This window comes from Pristiophorus japonicus, chromosome 18, assembly GCF_044704955.1.
Source record: "Pristiophorus japonicus isolate sPriJap1 chromosome 18, sPriJap1.hap1, whole genome shotgun sequence".
In the NCBI taxonomy this organism is placed as follows: domain Eukaryota; kingdom Metazoa; phylum Chordata; class Chondrichthyes; family Pristiophoridae; genus Pristiophorus; species Pristiophorus japonicus.
The window spans coordinates 2,931,382-2,950,838 of NC_091994.1; the positions used below are offsets into that span (position 1 = coordinate 2,931,382).

Consider the following 19,457-nt stretch of genomic DNA (forward strand, 5'->3'; position numbering starts at 1 on the left):
AGGAGGCCATTCGGCCCATCGTGTCCGCACCGGCCGACAAAGAGCTACCCAGCCTAATCCCACTTTCTAGCTCTCGGTCCGTAGCCCTGCAGGTTACGGCACTTCAGGTGCACATCCAGGTACTTTTTAAATGTGGTGAGGGTTTCTGCCTCTACCACCCTTTCAGGCAGTGAGTTCCAGACCCCCACCACCTTCTAAATCTCCCCTCAAATCCCCTCTAAACCTCCCCCCAATTACTTTAAATCTATGCCCCCTGGTTGTTGACCCCTCTGCTAAGGGAAACAGGTCCTTCCTATCCACTCTATCCAGGCCCCTCATAATTTTATACACCTCAATCAGGTCTCCCCTCAGCCTCCTCTGTTCCAAAGAAAACAACCCCAGCATCTCCAATCTTTCATCATCGCTAAAATTCTCCAGTCCTGGCAACATTCTGGTAAATCCCCTCTGCACCCTCTCCACTCGCACTCTGACCTCTCCGTCCACGGCCTCCTACACTGTTCCAACGAAGCTCAACGCAAGCTCGAGGAACCACCTCATCTTTCATTAGGCATTTTCCAGCCTCTGGACTCATCATCGAGTTCAACAATTTCGGAGAGTAACCTCTGCCCCATTTTTCCAGACAGCAATTGCTGATGATTCTGCCATCCCCATTCACACCTCCTCTGGACCAGCTTTTGTTTCTTTCCCTGCCCCATTATCATCTCCTGTCGCCTCGCACCATTGTCCCTTTTGTCATTTACTCTCTCCTGCTTGCCACCCAATCACAGACCTTCCCTTCTGATCTTACCAATTGAATATTGGGAAGACAGAAGCCATTGATTTCGGTCCCCACCACAAACTCCGTTCCCTAACCACTGACTCCATCCCTCTCCCCAACTTCTGTCTGAGGCTGAACCAGACTGTTCACAACCTTGGTGTAGTATTTGACCCTGAAATGAGCTTCCGGCCACATATCCGCGCCATAACTAACACCGTCTATTTCCACCTCCGTAACATCGCCCATCTCAGCCCCTGTCTCAGCTCATCCGCTGCTGAAACGCTCACCCATGTCTTTATTACCTCTAGACGTGACTATTCCAACACACTCCTGACTGGCCTCCCACATTCTACCCTACTAGAGGTGATCCAAAACACGGCAGCCCGTGTCCTAACTCGCACCGAGTCCCGCTCACCCATCACCCACTGTGCTCACTGCCCCGTGTCCTAACTCGCACCCAGTCCCGCTCACCCATCACCCCCTGTGCTCACTGCCCCGTGTCCTATCTCACACCGAGTCCCACTCACCCATCACCCCCTGTGCTCACTGCCCCGTGTCCTATCTCACACCGAGTCCCACTCACCCATCACCCGCTGTGCTCACTGACCTACATTGGCTCCCGGTTAAGTAATGCCCCGATTTCAAAATTCTCATCCTTGGTTTTCAAATCCCTCCATGGCCTCGCCCCTCCCTATCTCTAATCTCCTCCAGCCCCACACCCACCCCGAGATACCTGCGCCCCTCTAATTCTGCCCTCTTGAGCATCCCTAATTATAATCGCTCCACCATTGGTGGCCGTGCCTTCTGTTGCCTGGGCCCCAAGCTCTGGAACTCCCTCCCTAAACCTCTCCGCCTCTCTTTCCTCCTTCAAGATGCTCCTTAAAATCTACCTCTTTGACCAAGCTAATTTCTATTTCTGCGGCTTAGTGTCACCATTTTTGTCTCATAACACTCCTGTGAAGCAACTTGGGACGTTTCACTATGTTAAAGGCGCTATATAAATACACGTTGTTGTTGATGAGTGCAAGGTGGATGTGGAATGAACGGGGAGTGGATGTGGAGTGATTGGGGAGCGGATGTGGAGTGGATGTGGAGTGACTAGGGAGTGGATGTGGAGTAATTATGGAGTGATTGGGGAGTGGATGTGGGGTGATTGGGGAGTGCTGGAGTGATTGGGGAGTGGATGTGGAGTAAGTATGGAGTGATTGAGGAGTGGATGTGGAGTGATTGGGAGTGGATGTGGAGTGATTATGCAGTGATTGGGGAGTGGATGTGGAGTTATTGGGGAGTGGATGTGGAGTGATTATGGAGTGATTGGCGAGTTGATGTGGAGTAAGTATGGAGTGATTGAGGAGTGGATGTGGAGTGATTGAGGAGTGGATGTGGAGTGATTGAGGAGTGGATGTGGAGTGATTGGGGAGTGGATGTGGAGTGATTATGCAGTGATTGGGGAGTGGATGTGGAGTTATTGGGGAGTGGATGTGGAGTGATTATGGAGTGATTGGGGAGTGGATGTGGAGTAAGTATGGAGTGATTGAGGAGTGGATGTGGAGTGATTGGGGAGTGGATGTGGAGTGATTATGGAGTGATTGGCGAGTTGATGTGGAGTAAGTATGGAGTGATTGAGGAGTGGATGTGGAGTAAGTATGGAGTGATTGGGGAGTGGATGTGGAGTAAGTATGGAGTGATTGGGGAGTGGATGTGGAGTAAGTATGCAGTGATTGGGGAGTAGATGTGGAGTAAGTATGGAGTGATTGAGGAGTGGATGTGGAGTGATTGGGGAGTGGATGTGGAGTGATTATGCAGTGATTGAGGAGTGGATGTGGAGCGATTGGGGAGTGGATGTGGAGTAAGTATGGAGTGATTGAGGAGTGGATGTGGGGAGATTATGCAGTGATTGAGGAGTGGATGTGGAGCGATTGGGGAGTGGATGTGGAGTAAGTATGGAGTGATTGAGGAGTGGATGTGGGGAGATTATGCAGTGATTGAGGAGTGGATGTGGAGCGATTGGGGAGTGGATGTGGAGTAAGTATGCAGTGATTGGGGAGTAGATGTGGAGTAAGTATGGAGTGATTGAGGAGTGGATGTGGAGTGATTGGGGAGTAGATGTGGAGTGATTGGGGAGTGGATGTGGAGTGATTATGCAGTGATTGAGGAGTGGATGTGGAGCGATTGGGGAGTGGATGTGGAGTAAGTATGGAGTGATTGAGGAGTGGATGTGGAGTGATTGGGGAGTGGATGTGGAGTGATTATGCAGTGATTGAGGAGTGGATGTGGAGTGATTGGGGAGTGGATGTGGAGTAAGTATGGAGTGATTGAGGAGTGGATGTGGAGTGATTATGCAGTGATTGAGGAGTGGATGTGGAGCGATTGGGGAGTGGATGTGGAGTAAGTATGGAGTGATTGAGGAGTGGATGTGGAGTGGATGTGGGGAGATTAAGCATGGGCGGAGAAGCGAGGGACTGAGTGAGGACAGACTGACTGAGACTAAATGAAAAGGACTTTTCTCGCCTGGTGACTCTGAGAGCTCTGGCCCCAGACTCAGTTTCCCGTCGGTAACTTTGTGTAATTAATAATCTGAGGTAAATAACCCACACGAGGCACTGAAAGCAGAAGTGACGCGGCCACTGACTCCGCCACACAGCCCAGGCGTCCAGACTGTCTCCGGTCGGTGGGCAGTTTGTGAACCTGGGCTGGCCGATGTTTGGGACTCAACAATACTCAGCTCGAGAGCAGTAAATCGACCAGGAGGGTCACACTCCGGATTACTGTCCCGTACCCCTGCTGGAAAATATCTCTGTGGACTGAATGGGGAGTGAGGGGGAATGGGGGTGAGGGGGGAAATGGGGAGTTCTCTCCCTGGTCCCTGATCGCTGATCCTCCCGCCCCCCCATCCACCCCCTCTGATATCACATTACTCTGGAGCCCACCCAGAGACACGTTGTCCAATTCTTCACTTCAACAACAACTTGCATTTATATAGCACCTTTAACATAGTAAAACATCCCAAGGCACTTCACAGGAGCATAATCCAGGCCACATAAGGAGATATTAGGGACAGGTGACCAAAAGCTGGGTCACAGAGGTTGGTTTTCAAGAGCATCTTAAAGGAGGAGAGAGAGGCGGGGAGGTTTAGGGAGGGAGTTCCAGAGCTTGGGGCCCAGGCAACAGAAGGCACGGCCACCAATGGTGGAGGGACAAAATTCGGGGGATGCGCCAGAATTGGAGGAGCACAGAGATCATGAAGCGTTGTAGGGCTGGAGGAGATTACAGAGATAGGGAGGGGCGAGGCCATGGATGGATTTGAAAACAAGGATAAGAATTTTAAAATTGAGATGTTGCTTAATCGGGAGCCAATGTAGGTCAGCGAGCACAGGGGGTGATGGGTGAGTGGGACTGGGTGTGAGTTAGGACACGGGTCAGCGAGCACAGGGGGTGATGGGTGAGTGGGACTGGGTGTGAGTTAGGACACGGGGTCAGTGAGCACAGGGGGTGATGGGTGAGTGGGACTGGGTGTGAGTTAGGACACAGGGCAGTGAGCACAGGGGGTGATGGGTGAGTGGGACTGGGTGCGAATTAGGACACAGGGCAGTGAGCACAGGGGGTGATGGGTGAGTGGGACTCGGTGTGAGTTAGGACACGGGGCAGCGAGCACAGGGGGTGATGGGTGAGTGGGACTGGGTGTGAGTTAGGACACGGGGTCAGTGAGCACAGGGGGTGATGGGTGAGTGGGACTGGGTGTGAGTTAGGACACAGTCAGCGAGCACAGGGGGTGATGGGTGAGTGGGACTGGGTGTGAGTTAGGACACGGGGCAGTGAGCACAGTGGGTGATGGGTGAGTGGGACTGGGTGTGAGTTAGGACACGGGGCAGTGAGCACAGGGGGTGATGGGTGAGCAGGACTGGGTGTGAGTTAGGACACAGTCAGCGAGCACAGGGGGTGATGGGTGAGTGGGACTGGGTGTGAGTTAGGACACGGGTCAGTGAGCACAGGGGGTGATGGGTGAGTGGGACTGGGTGTGAGTTAGGACTCGGGACACGGGGTGATGGGTGAGTGGGACTGGGCGCGAGTTGGGACACAGGAGCAGCGGAGTATGTTTTGGGGTGAGCTGACGTTTGCTTCCTGGTTTTTGCAGACGGTCCCCGGAATGTTTCCATAGCTGGTGCGCCCGGCGGCAGGGAGGGTGAGGCACTGAGGCTAACCTGCCGCGGAGATGCCAACCCACCGCCCAACATCACCTGGGGTAAAACGGGCCCTGGCGTGCGGCCGAGGTGGACCATCTCCGGGTCACGGGGACGGGCGGAGCTCAGAATCGATTCTCTGAGACCCAACGACCAGGGTGTGTACGAATGCATCGTGGAGAATAAAATGGGCCAAGTGCAGCTGCAGACCCGGGTGGATGTTTTGGGTGAGTCGACTCTCTCAAGTCCATCAATAAAAACCCAAATGAAGGACAAGGCGATGTGGCCAGTAAAGCCCACGGTGGACGAGGGTCGGAGATCAGTTGCGATCCATCAAGGGGTTAGGGTTTAGTAGACATGAAGACAACAACAACAACTTGTATTTATATAGCGCCTTTAACGTAGTGAAACATCCCAAGACACTTCACCGGAGTGTTATGAGATAAAAAATTGACACCCGGCCGCATAGGTAGAAATTAGCGCAGGTGACCAAAAGTTTGGTCAAAGAGGTCGGTTTTAAGGAGCGTCTTGAAGGAGGAGAAAGAGGTAGAGAGGCGGAGAGGTTTAGGGAGGGAGTTCCAGAGCTTGGGGCTCAGAAATAGAAGGCACGGCCACCGATGGTGGAGCGATTATAATCAGGGATGCTCAAGAGGGCAGAATTAGAGGAGCGCAGATATCTTGGGAGGCTTGTGGGGCTGGAGGAGATGACAGAATAGGGAGGGGCGAAGCCATGGAGGGATTTGAAAATAAGGATGAGAATTTTGAAATTGAGGTGTCGCTCAACTGGAAGCCAATGTAGGTCAGTGAGCACAGGGGGTGATGGGTGAGCGGGACTGGGTGTGAGTTAGGACACGGGGCAGTGAGCACAGGGGGTGATGGGTGAGCGGGACTGGGTGCGAGTTAGGACACGGGGCAGTGAGCACAGGGGGTGATGGGTGAGCGGGACTGGGTGCGAGTTAGGACACGGGGTCAGCGAGCACAGGGGGTGATGGGTGAGCGGGACTGGGTGTGAGTTAGGACACGGGGCAGTGAGCACAGGGGCTGATGGGTGAACGGGACTTGGTGTGAGTTAGGACACGGGGCAGTGAGCACACGGGGTGATGGGTGAGCGGGACGTGGTGCGAGTTAGGACATAGGGCAACCGAGTTTTGGATCGCCTCTAGTTTTCGGAGGGTACAATGTGGTTGGCCAGCCAGGAGTGCGTTGGAATAGTCAAGTCTGGAGGTAACAAAGGCATGGATGAGGGCTTCAGCAGCGGATGAGCTGAGGCAGAGGGCAGAGACGGGCAATGTTACGGAGGTGGAAATAGGCAGCCTTAGTTATGCTGCGGATATGTGGTTGAATGCTCATTTCGGGTCAAATATGACACCAAATATGACGGGGATTTATAAGCCTGTGACCGTAGGGATGGGGAGACTTACAGTGTAAGATGTCCTGGGAAAGAATCAGTTAGAAGAAGAGTTAATGCAATGATTCTCGATTTCAACACAGTGAGGGGGCAGAGTGCATCGGCCAGGGGACCGATTAAAGAACACAGTACTGCCCCTCCAACAGTGCAGCACTCCCCCAGCACTGCCCCTCCAACAGTGCAGCACTCCCTCAGTACTGCCCCTCCAACAGTGCGGCACTCCCTCAGTACTGCCCCTCCTACAGTGCAGCACTCCCTCAGTACTGCCCCTCCGACAGTACGGCACTCCCTCAGTACTGCCCCTCCTACAGTACAGCACTCCCTCAGTACTGCCCCTCCGACAGTACAGCACTCCCTCAGTACTGCCCCTCCTACAGTACAGCACTACCTCAGTACTGCCCCTCCGATAGTGCAGCGCTCCCTCAGTACTGCCCCTCCAACAGTACAGCACTCCCTCAGTATTGCCCCTCCAACAGTACAGCACTCCCTCAGTACTGCCCCTCCGACAGTACAGCACTCCCTCAGTACTGCCCCTCCGACAGTACAGCACTCCCTCAGTACTGCCCCTCCGACAGTGCAGCACTCCCTCAGTACTGCCCCTCCGACAGTGCAGCACTCCCTCAGTACTGCCCCTCCAACAGTACAGCACTCCCTCAGTACTGCCCCTCCTACAGTGCAGCACTCCCTCAGTACTGCCCCTCCGACAGTACAGCACTCCCTCAGTACTACCCCTCCGACAGTACAGCACTCCCTCAGTATTGCCCCTCCTACAGTGCAGCACTCCCTCAGTACTGCCCCTCCTACAGTACAGCACTCCTTCAGTACTGCCCCTCCGACAGTACAGCACTCCCTTAGTACTGCCCCTCCTACAGTGCAGCACTCCCTCAGTACTGCCCCTCCTACAGTGCAGCACTCCCTCAGTACTGCCCCTCCGACAGTGCGGCACTCCCTCAATACTGCCCCTCCGACAGTGCAGCATTCCCTCAGTACTGCCCCTCCTACAGTACAGCACTCCCTCAGTACTGCCCCTCCTACAGTGCAGCACTCCCTCAGTACTGCCCCTCCGACAGTGCGGCACTCCCTCAGTACTGCCCCTCCGACAGTACAGCACTCCCTCAGTACTGCCCCTCCGACAGTGCAGCACTCCCTCAGTACTGCCCCTCCGAAAGTGCAGCACTCCCTCAGTACTGCCCCTCCTACAGTGCAGCACTCCCTCAGTACTGCCCCTCCGACAGTACAGCACTCCCTCAGTACTGCCCCTCCGACAGTACAGCACTCCCTCAGTATTGCCCCTCCTACAGTGCAGCACTCCCTCAGTACTGCCCCTCCGACAGTACAGCACTCCCTCAGTACTGCCCCTCCGACAGTGCGGCACTCCCTCAGTACTGCCCCTCCGACAGTACAGCACTCCCTCAGTACTGCCCCTCCGACAGTGCAGCACTCCCTCAGTACTTCCCCTCCGACAGTGCAGCACTCCCTCAGTACTGCCCCTCCGACAGTGCAGCACTCCCTCAGTACTGCCCTCCTCGTAGGACTGCTCCTGGGCCTGGCCAAGGGGGCCATCAGCCGGTCCAGGCAGAGGGCGGTCGAGGGGGTCATTCAGCCCGACTGCCTGCCTCTCTTCCGCGGTTACATCCGAGCCAGCGTGTCCCTGGAGATGGAGCACGCGGTGTCCACCTGTACGCTCGCGGCCTTCCGCGAGAGGTGTACGCCGGAAAGACTGGAGTGCATCATCACCCCCGGCAACAAATTTTAATTTGATTTTTTAAGTTTCCTGTAAAACATTAATTGGTTTAATTGTTGGTTTTCGTGCCCCCCCGTTAATAAGGGAGCATTTGATTTATGGTTATCAACTAAAATAGTTGAAGAGCTGTTGCATTGTGAGTGGCTTAGCCAGTCACGTGATGTTCACAAGACTCAATAAAACCCCAGTTCATTGAGTTCGGGTTCCCTACGATGAGGCATGCAGTTGTGAGCCTGGTGGATGAATGGGTCGTGTTCAGTTTGATTGTTAAACCTTTGCTAATAAACCAGCTAGTTCCTTACAGCAAAGGTGAACTCTTCAGCAAAGAACCCATGAAGCATATACACCCCACCGGGAAATTCCCAGAATGTGTGAGCAATCTCCCGGAGTGCTGCTTCCGCTGGCTACCCGGGAGAAAAGTACTTCCAGGTTCCGGGAAAGAGCGAACGCCAATGTTTAGGGGATGGCCTTTTCTGATTCAGATTTCTGAGGAATGTTTCCAGCATTTTCTGTTTTGTTGCATTTATATAGTGCCTTTAAACGTAGTAAAATGTCCCAAGGCGCTTCACAGGAGCGTTATCAGACACTGAGTCTCGCATATTAGGACAGGTGACCAAAAGCTTGGTCAAAGAGGGAGGTTTTAAGGAGCGTCTTGAAGGGGGAGAGAGAGGCGGAGAGGTTTAGGGAGGGAGTTCCAGAGCTTGGGGCCCAGGCAGCTGAAGGCACGGCCACCGATGGTGGAGCGATGGGAATCGGGGGATGCTCAAGAGGCCAGAGTTGGAGGAGCGCAGAGATCTCGGAGGGTTGTATTGGGTAACATATTAAACATTCCCCTAGTCAGTGTGGGTAACATATTAATTGCTCCCCTGGTTACTGCAGGTAACATAGTAAATGCTCTTCCAGTTGCTGTGTGGTGTTTGATTAATGAATTCTTTCTCTTCTCAGTTACAGCGAGGACTGACCACAAGGCTGTCACTCTGGGACTTTCTGTCTCTCTGACAAGTTTGCTGGTGTTTGGAGTTTTGATTTACCTACTCCGCAAGGCTTTGACAAAGAGGAAACCTTGTGGTGCTGTGAGCAGTACGTCCAAAACCCCGCCCAGCCCGCCCACACAGTCACGTGCTTAGAGAACCCCTTCGCGCTGTCGCCCTTGGGCCTCGGCCAGTGGGGGTGGGGCAGAAAATCAACGTGAGCTTTTGTCGATCACCCAGCTAACTCGCTCAATGCTGAAAACTGTCAGCCAAACTGTGGCATTACCAGCCAAACTGTGGCATTACCAGCCAAACTGTGGCATTACCGGCCAAACTGTGGCATTACCAGCCAAACTGTGGCATTACCAGCCAAACTGTGGCATTACCCACCAAACTGTGGCATTACCGGCCAAACTGTGGCATTACCAGCCAAACTGTGGCATTACCAGCCAAACTGTGGCATTACCCACCAAACTGTGGCATTACCAGCCAAACTGTGGCATTACCCTGGCCCAACTGTGGCATTATCCCGGCCGAAATGCGGCCATTTGTAAACTACTTTCAGAGGACAACTGTGACATAAAATTTCTAAATTAAGGAGCAACAGTATTCTGCTGATCTACATTGGCTCCCGGTCCGGCAACGCCTCGATTTTAAAATTCTCTTTCTTGTTTTCAAATCCCTCCATGGCCTCGCCCCTCCCTATCTCTGTAATCCCCTCCAGCCCCAAACCCCCGAGATATCTGCGCTCCTCCAATTCTGCCCTCCTGAGCATCCCCGATTATAATCGCTCCACCATCGGTGGCCGTGCCTTCAGCTGCCTGGGCCCTAAGCTCTGGAACTCCCTCCCTAAACCTCTCCGCCTCTCTCTCCTTTAAGACGCTCCTTAAAACCTCCCTCTTTGACCGAGCTTTTGGTCACCTGTCCCAAATATCTCCGTATGCGAGGTGTTTCACGGGAGTGATTATCAATATTGTTTGATAATCACTCCCGTGAAACACCTCGGGACGTTTTACTGTTAAAGGCGCTATATAAATGCAATTTGTTGTTGCTGTTTAAATATTGTTTTTATTTCAAGATCTGGATGCAGAATCACATGATATTAAAAAAAATTAATTAAATGTGTCTGTCAAGTCTGTGCTCGTGGGAAATTGATGCTCTCTGAATGTTTCTCTTTTGGTTCTTTTAAGATGAAAAGACTTGCATTTATACAGAAAACCTTTCATCACCACACAGCATCCCAAAGCGCTTCACAGCCAATGAAGTACTTTTGAAGTGTAGTCACTGTTGTAATGTGGGAAACGCGGCAGCCTATTTGTGCACAGCAAGCTCCCACAAACAGCAATGTGATAATGACCAGATAATCTGTTTTTGTGATGTTGATTGAGGGATAAATATTGGCCCCAGGACACCGGGGATAACTCCCCTGCTCTTCTTCGAAATAGTGCCGTGGGATCTTTTACATCGATCTGAGAGAGCAGATGGGACCTCAGTTTAACGTCTCATCTGACAGTGCAGTACTCCCACATTACTGCACTGGCAGTTTAAGCCTGGATTATGGTTGTGACGCACTTTGGGACGTCCTGAAGTGGTGAAAGGTGCTATAGAAATGCAAGTATTTCTTTTTTTAAGCATTGGTCTCTGCTGCCAAACTTCGGGGCAATGCCCAGCGGCCTCTTCTACTGCTCCAGTGATGCTTCGCACCGCTTCGAGCCGGAGACACCGGCAAAGGGCTTGGGGTCGGGGGTTGGGGTTCGAAGGTTGTGGGTGGAAGGGGATTCCAGCCCGCTGACAATCGCTGTGACACAGGCCCGAATGGCTGTGAGTCTCTCTCCGGTGTCTGGCCCAAGAGGCCATTATTGAAGCACACGGCTATTCACCTGTGGGAGGATCCCCCACACCGGCCCTGTGCTCAGCTGAAGCAGAGGCCGTATAGTGGGGGGGAGGGGGGAGTGGCTGGCTGAGTGGCCACAGCTGCCGACTACTAAGGCTAGTTGGAGCATCTCACTGTCCTCCCTGTCTTGAGATGATCTAACTGGCTATTGAGCAGCGGGGGTGGGTTGACCCAGGACCCTGTTGGAACAGTCTTTCTGACGCACACCCCCCAGTTTCCTTAATGGAGGTGTCAGCTGTGGCTCAGTGGGCTGCACTCTCGCCTCTGAGTCAGAAGGTTGTGGGTTCAAGTCCCAGACTAGAGATTACAGCCATAATCCAGGCTGACACTCCCAGTGCAACACTGAGGGAGTGCCGCACTGTCGGAGGGGCAGAACTGAGGGAGTGCCGCACTGTCGGAGGGGCAGAACTGAGGGAGTGCCGCACTGTCGGAGGGGCAGTACTGAGGGAGCGCCGCACTGTGGGAGGGGCAATACTGAGGGAGCTCCGCACTGTCGGAGGGGCAGTACTGAGGGAGTGTCGCACTGTCGGAGGGGCAGTACTGAGGGAGTGTCGCAGAGTCGGAGGGGCAGTACTGAGGGAGTGCCGCACTTTGGGAGGGGCAGTACTGAGGGAGCCCCGCACTGTCGGAGGGGCAGAACTGAGGGAGTGTCGCACTGTCGGAGGGGCAGTACTGAGGGAGTGTCGCAGAGTCGGAGAGGCAGTACTGAGGGAGCGCCGCACTTTGGGAGGGGCAGTACAGAGGGAGCGTCGCACTGTCGGAGGGGCAGTACTGAGGGAGCGCCGCACTGTCGGAGGGCAGTACTGAGGGAGCCCCGCACTGTCGGAGGGCAGTACTGAGGGAGCGCCGCACTGTCGGAGGGGCAGTACTGAGGGAGCCCCGCACTGTCGGAGGGGCAATACTGAGGGAGCGCCGCACTGTGGGAGGGGCAATACTGAGGGCGTGCCACACTGTTGGAGGGGCAGTACTGAGGGAGCGCCGCACTATCGGAGGGGCAGTACTGACGGAGGGCAGTACTGAGGGAGCGTCGCACTGTCGGAGGGGCAGTACTGAGGGAGCACCGCACTGTCGGAGGGGCAGTACTGAGGGAGCGCCGCACTGTCGGAGGGGGAGTACAGAGGGAGCGCCGCACTGTCGGAGGGGCAGTACTGAGGGAGGGCAGTACTGAGGGAATGCCGCACTGTCTGATCGTGTCCATTTTTAAAAAGGGGGACAAGTCCGAATGCGGCAACTACAGGGGAATCTCCCTGTTATCAGCCACTGGGAAAGTTGTCGCCAAAGTTCTCCTCAACCATTTCTCCCTGAGGCGAGGAGCTCCTCCCGGAACCACAGTGCGGATTTCAGCCCCTACGGGGCACAACGGACATGATCTTTGCAGCGCGGCAGCTGCAGAAAAAATGCAGGGAGCAGTGCCAGCCCTTATACATGGTGAGTGTATGTAGGTACCTTTGCTAATGACTCCACGAGGCAGGGTATGGCACTTAAACTCTGTAGCCTGAAGTCCTTTATTTGCAGCTCTTTGAGTTGGGACACCAAGCTGTGAGCTTCCTTTTGTACTGGGTTACTGTAACCCTTAGGTTTCCAGCAGCAGCACCCTCTGGTGTACAGGTAAGGTGTGTACAGTGTAAGGTACATTCAATATTACAGACATCATATAACAAAACATGCATGCATATATAACAACAGTCCCCCTAAGCATTTTTAATATCCTTATTGTCATGACCTGTGATACGTCCTTACTACACAGTATAAATGCACACGAGGCCCATGCTTGAGAGAAGGTCAGTCTGTGACCTGTCCTTTATTCCTTAGCACTCAAGTGCAGGAAGTGGGTGGAGCTTCCCCTTTTATATCTGAATGTCCAGGTTAGGAGTGTCTCCCACAAGTTCACCACCTAGTGGTCAGTGTTCTCAGTGTACAACTTAGGTCAGTTTATACATGGGTTACAATGATGGTTGAATACATGACATCACCTCCCCCCCAAAGTCTTATTGGGATCACAGGTTGAGTCTCTCTGGTGGTTTACGCTCCCTTGTAGAGCGCCTGAGTTGGGGCTCCGGTTGTTGGGCGCTGGCCTGAGTGTCTGCTGTTTGCGGTGCCTCAGGCCTGTCCGGACTGCCCACAGTGACTGGGCTCTCCTCCACTTGGTTCCTGTGTTCGGTCACCTGTGGTGGAGTGAACTCTATATCGTGTTCTTCCTCTGCTTCTTCTATGGGGTTGCTGAACCTCCTTTTTGTTTGATCCACATGTTTGCGGCAGATTTGTCCATTGGTAAGTTTAACTACCAGAATCCTATTTCCCTCTTTGGCAACCACAGTGCCTGCGAGCCATTTGGGCCCTGCAGCATAGTTGAGGACAAAAACAGGGTCATTTACATCAATACATCACGCCCTCGCATTCCTGTCATGGTAGTGATATTGTGACTGGCGCCTGCTCACGACAATTTATTTCATGGTGGGGTGTATAAGGGATAATCGGGTTTTGAGCGTCCTTTTCATTAGTAGCTCTGCGGGTGGAACCCCTGTGAGCGAGTGTGGTCGGGATCTATAGGCCAACAGGAGGCGTGATAAGCGGCTTTGTAGGGAACCCCCTTGGATTCTGAGCATCCCCTGTTTGATTATCTGCACTGCTCGTTCTGCCTGGCTGTTTGAGGCCGGCTTGAACGGTGCCGTTCTAACATGGTTAATTCCATTGCCTGCCATGAAGTCCTGGAATTCAGTGCTTGTGAAGCACGGGCCATTGTCGCTGACCAAGATGTCCGGTAGACCGTGGGCGGCAAACATTGCCCGTAGACTTTCTACCGTGGCAGAGGATGTGCTTGAATTTAAAATGTCACACTCGATCCATTTGAAGTAGGCGTCTACTACAACCAAAAACATTTTTCCCATGAAAGGACCTGCGTAGTCCACATGGATGCATGACCAAGGCTTGGCGGGCCATGGCCAGGGGCTAAGGGGGGCTTCCCTGGGCGCATTGCCCAGCTGGGCACACGTGTTGCACTTGCGAACACAAAGTTCCAGATCTGCGTCTATCCCTGGCCACCAAACGTGTGACCTGGCAATTGCCTTCATCATGACAATGCCCAGGTGCTCATTGTGAAGTTCTCTGATGAACACCTCTCTGCCCATCTGGGGCATGACTACGCGGTTTCCCCACAGTAGGCAATCGGCCTGAATCGAGAGTTCATCCCTGCGCCTGTGAAATGGTTTAAATTCCTCAGGGCATGCCCTGTACGTGGCTGCCTAGTCCCCATTCAGGACACATTTCTTGACTAGAGACAATAGCAGGTCTCTATTTGTCCAGACTTTAATCTGACGGGCTGTCACGGGTGAGCCTTCGCTTTCAAAAGCTTCAACAGCCATGACCATCTCAGCAGCATGCTCGGTAGCCCCCTCAGTGGTGGCTAGTGGGAGCCTGCTGAGTGCATCGGCGCAGTTTTCGGTGCCTGGTCTGTGCCGAATTGTGTAGTCATAGGCGGCTAACGTGAGTGCCCACCTCTGTATGTGGGCCGATGTGTTTGCATTTATGGCCTTGTTGTCGGCCAAAAGGGACGTTAGGGGTTTGTGATCTGTCTCCAGCTCAAATTTCCTGCCAAACAGGTACTGGTGCATTTTCTTTACCGCATATACACATGCGAGCGCCTCCTTTTCTACCATCCCGTAGCCCCTTTCTGCCTGGGACAGACTTCTGGAGGCATAAGCTACCGTCTGTAACTGACCCTTAGCATTGACATGCTGCAACACACACCCGACACCATAGGATGACGCATCGCACGTTAACACAAGTTTCTTACATGGGTCATACAGCGTTAACAGATTGTTGGAACATAACAATTTTCGTGCTCTATTAAAAGCCCTTTCCTGGCTGTCCCCCCGGACCCATTCGCGACCTTTGCGTAGAAGCACGTGTAGCGGCTCTAGCAGCGTGCTCAATTTGGGAAGAAAGTTACCAAAATAGTTCAGGAGCCCCAGGAATGAACGCAGCTCCGTCGTGTTACGGGGTCTGGGTGCTCTCTGGATCGCTTCCGTCTTGGACGCAGTAGGTCTGATCCCATCTGCTGCTACCCTCATCCCCAGGAATTCTACCTCTGGAGCTAGGAAGACGCACTTCGCCTTTTTCAGTCGCAGCCCTACCTGGTCCAGTCTGCGTAGCACCTCCTCCAGGTTGTGGAGGTGGTCTTCAGTATCATAACCTGTAATGAGGATGTCGTCCTGAAAAACCACCGTCCCTGGAATCGACTTGAGGAGGCTTTCCATATTTCGTTGGAAGATCGCGGCGGCCGAGCGAATCCCAAACGGACATCTGTTATACTCAAACAACCCCTTGTGTGTCGTGATGGTGGTCAGCTTCTTCGACTCACTCGCCAGCTCCTGGGTCATGTAAGCTGAGGTCAGGTCCAATTTTGAAAAAAAGTTTGCCACCGGATAGCGTCGCAAAGAGGTCCTCCGCTCTCGGGAGTGGGTACTGGTCTTGGAGTGACACCCGATTGATGGTGGCCTTGTAATCACCACATATCCTGACTGACCCATCCGCCTTGAGCACCGGCACGATCGGGCTCGCCCAGTCACTGAATTCGACTGGCGAGATGATGCCTTCCCTCAGCAGGCGGTCCAATTCGCCTTCTATCTTTTCCCGCATCACGTACGGCACCATTCTGTCCTTGTGGTGTACTGGCCTGGCGTCCGGGTTTATGTGAATCACTACCTCGGTCCCCATGAAAGTGCCGATGTCGGGTTGAAATAATGAGTCAAATTTGTCCAGAACCTGTGAGCATGATACTCGCTCCACAGAGGAAATTGCATTGACATCGCTCCATTTCCAGTTCATGACAGCAAGCCAACTCCTCCCCAGTAGTGCGGGACCGTCCCCTGGGACAATTCAGAGTGGCAACCTGTTCTCCGAATCTTTGTGGGTCATGACTACCGTGGCATCTGCTTTGTGTAAGTCCGTAGCTGTATGTCAATCGGCGATAATTTTGGCCTCCTGGCCTTGGACGGCCATAACTTTTCGAACTGTTTGATACCCATCAGGGATTGGCTGGCCCCCGTGTCTAGCTCTATTGATACTGGGATGCCATTATCGGTGGCGTCCTGGTGTATGAACTGTATATGTGCTCCACATGAACTCGCTGAACTTCAGCTTCCAGCGATTTTCTCCAGCGTTTATTTCTACAATTTCTGCAGGTATTTTGCTCACCTCTGCAAACTCCGGCTGAGTGTGTGCCTCCACGCCTCCAGCATGAGTTGCAGTTTGAAACAAAAGGTCCCTTGCCAGTCGATCGTCCCTGACTGCCCCTGTTATTGCTAGTGGCCATGCTCGCGTGGTTTAAATCCCAGTTTCTTGTCGCCATTGATACGTCCTTACTATACAGTATAAATGCACACGAGGCCCATGCTTGAGAGAAGGTCAGTCTGTGACCTGTCCTTTATTTCACAGCACTCAAGTGCAGGAAGTGGGTGGAGCTTCCCCTTTTATATCTGAAGGTCTCGGTTAGGAGTGTCTCCCACAAGTTCACCACCTAGTGGTCATTGTTCTCAGTGTACAACTTAGGTCAGTTTATACATGGGTTACAATGCTGGTTGAACCTGGGGAGGTGATCAGTCAGGCTATGGGAGGTTGTGGTGAGGGGTGTGTGGGTGCCAGGTGTGATCCCTGTACTTGAGGCTGACCTCATACATTCCCCCCCCCCCCCGCTCACACACAGACCATGTGGATGTCACTGTTGTGGGATCCCTCAGTGGGGTAGCCATAGCAGCAGTGGGTAGGGTACATACTCTGTAGAGTGGGTAATTGTGTGGTGATGGGCAGGGCCACAGGACTGTGTGGGCTCCTTGTCCTCCAATTGGGATGAGAGTCTGGTCATCCCAGGGTTTGCCAGGGAAGCTGGAGGGTATTAGCCTCATGCTCCTGGTGTTGGCCCTGGTGGCCAGGGGGTGTAGGGCTGGTCGGGGGCAGGTTGCCAGTGATGGTGGCTGTGCTGCCCATTGACCACTGTCCCTGTAGTGGGTCTGCTCCCACTGGCTGTGTGTGTGGGCCCTTTCGGAGGCATCACACTAGTTCCAAAGGTCCAGGCTGGTCTGGTGCCCAGCTGGACCTGGGGGTCTCCCACAGGGGGAATCCTTTAGCATTTGCATGGTCCCTGTAGAACCCAATGTTCTTTAGCAGTGTGCTACCTGTATACATGACACCTTGGCTCTGATCACACATAGTCGAGTCTACATTATTGACTGCCTTTGCATTGTTAATTACAGCATTTGCATCACTTTTTGGTATCATGGTCTCACCAAACATGGTTACATTAGGCATTTCAAACTCTCTGTCATAATCATCACACCTACCAAGCTTGTTCTTAACCTTACTTACACAAGCATTCATCTCATTTGTCACATTAGTTACACCAGCGTCACAATTCATGGTTACATTATCATACTTGCACCCTTTTACTGCATCTTTAGCTTTAAAGTCCTTATCATCATTGAGTTGAAACTATCCCTTTAAATTTTTTTGGTTACCGGTCTCCTTTAAGGGAGCCTTTCAATCCGATTGGCCGCTTGGTGCCAGATGTCGTCTAGCCGTGGCCATTTTGTTCTTCTCCTCGTGGTGTAGCCTCCATCTTCTGGCTCTCCTCCAGGTAGGCTTTGATGGTCCTTTCTTCCTCAGCCTTGGCCATGGACGTCGGGAATCCACTTCTTTCGATGATGTTCACCTCTTGGAGTCCTGCCCCGGCCCGGAAGGTGGAGTTTGGGCTTTCGGCCCTGGAGATTTCACCGCGATGTTGTGGAGTCGTCGCCGAGCAGTCGAGCTGGACGGTGGGATCTCTGGATGCAGCGATGGATCCACGTTTGATGTCGATTGCTGGAGCCCGGAAACCGTCGGCACTTCAACCGACTTGGACTGGGTTCATCCAATTCCTTCCCAGCAGCGTGGGACCATCGCCGGCTACGGTCCAAGGGGAAGTACTACCTGCAGTGTGCAGGTAACCCTTACGTCTCCAGCAACAGCACCCTCTGGTGTACAGGTAAGGTGTGTACAGTGTAAGGGTACATTCAGTGTTACAGACATCATACAACAAAACATAAATAACACATGGCCTTTTTCGATCTTACAAAGGCCTTTGACACTGTCAACCGTGAGGGTCTATGGAGCGTCCTCCTCCGTTTCGGATGCCCCCAAAAGTTTGTCAACATCCTTCGCCTGCTCCACAACGACATGTAGGCCGTGATCCTTACTAACAGATCCATTACAGACCCAATCCACGTCTGGACTGGGGTCAAGCAGGGCTGCGTCATCGCTCCATCTTCCTCACTGCCATGCTCCACCTCACAGGCAACAAGCTCCCCACTGGAGTGGAACTAAACTACAGAACCAGTGGGAAGCTGTTTAACCTTCGCCATCTCCAGGCCAGGTCCAAGATCACCCCAACCTCTGTCGTTGAGCTGCACTATGTGGACAATGCCTGCATCTACACACATTCTGAGGCTGAACTCCAGGATATAGTCGATGTATTCACCGGGGCATATGAAAGCATGGGCCTTACGCTTAACATCCGTAAGACAAAGGTCCTCCACCAGCCTGTCCTCGCCGCACAGCACTGCCCCCCAGTCATCAAGATTCACGGTGTGGCCCTCGACAACGTGGACCATTTCCCATACCTCGAAAGCCTTTTATCAACAAAGACAGACATTGATGCGGAGATTCAACATCACCTCCAGTGCGTCAGTGCAGCCTTCGGTCGTCTGAGGAAAAGAGCGTTCGAAGACCAGACCCTCAAATCTACCACCAAGCTCATGGTCTACAGGGCTGTAGTAATACCTGCCCTCCGGTATGGATCTGAGGCATGGACGATACACAGAAGACACCTCAAGTCGCTGGAGATATATCACCAACGATGTCTCCGCAAGATCCTGCAATTCAGTCACCTCGCCCAGGCTAACATCCCCAGCATTGAAGCACTGACCACACTAGATCAGCTTCGCTGGGCAGGCCACATAGTTCGCATGCCAGACAAGAGACTCCCGAAGCAATTGCTCCACGCGGAGCTCCTTCACAGCAAATGAGCCAAAGGTGGGCAGTGGAAACGTTACGAGGACACCCTCAAAGCCTCCCTGGTAAAGTGTGACATCACCACTGACACCTGGGAGTCCCTGGCTGAAGACCGCCCTAGGTGGAGAAAGTGCATCCGGGAGGTTGTTGAGTTCTTCGAATCTCAATGCCAAGAGCATGAAGAAGTTAAGCACAGGCAGCGGAAGGAGCATGCGGCAAACCAGTCCCACCCCCCCTTCCCTCGGCGACTGTCTGTCCCACCTGTGACAGGGTCCGTGGCTCTCGTATCGGACTGTTCAGTCACCAAAGAACTCACTTCAGTAGTGGAAGCAAGTCTTCCTCGATTCCGAGGGACTGCCTATGATGATGTAGTACTGAAGGAGTGCTGCACTGTCGGAGGGGCAGTACTGAGGGAGCGCTGCACTGTCGGAGGGACAATACTGAGGGAGCGCCGCACTG

The 19,457-nt window shown here is 53.2% G+C and overlaps 1 protein-coding gene across 1 annotated transcript in view; it reads left to right on the plus strand.

Moving 5' to 3' along the window:
- Window positions 1-10,022, plus strand: part of LOC139228497 (neural cell adhesion molecule 2-like) — a 127,279-nt gene extending 117,257 nt beyond the window's left edge. Inside the window, exons 7-8 of the mRNA XM_070859560.1 lie at window positions 4,893-5,165; window positions 9,036-10,022. Of these exons, the coding sequence (XP_070715661.1) occupies window positions 4,893-5,165; window positions 9,036-9,217 (455 nt within the window). The 3' untranslated portion in view covers window positions 9,218-10,022. The remainder of the gene's footprint in view (window positions 1-4,892; window positions 5,166-9,035) is intronic.
- The last annotated feature ends 9,435 nt before the right edge of the window (window positions 10,023-19,457 follow it).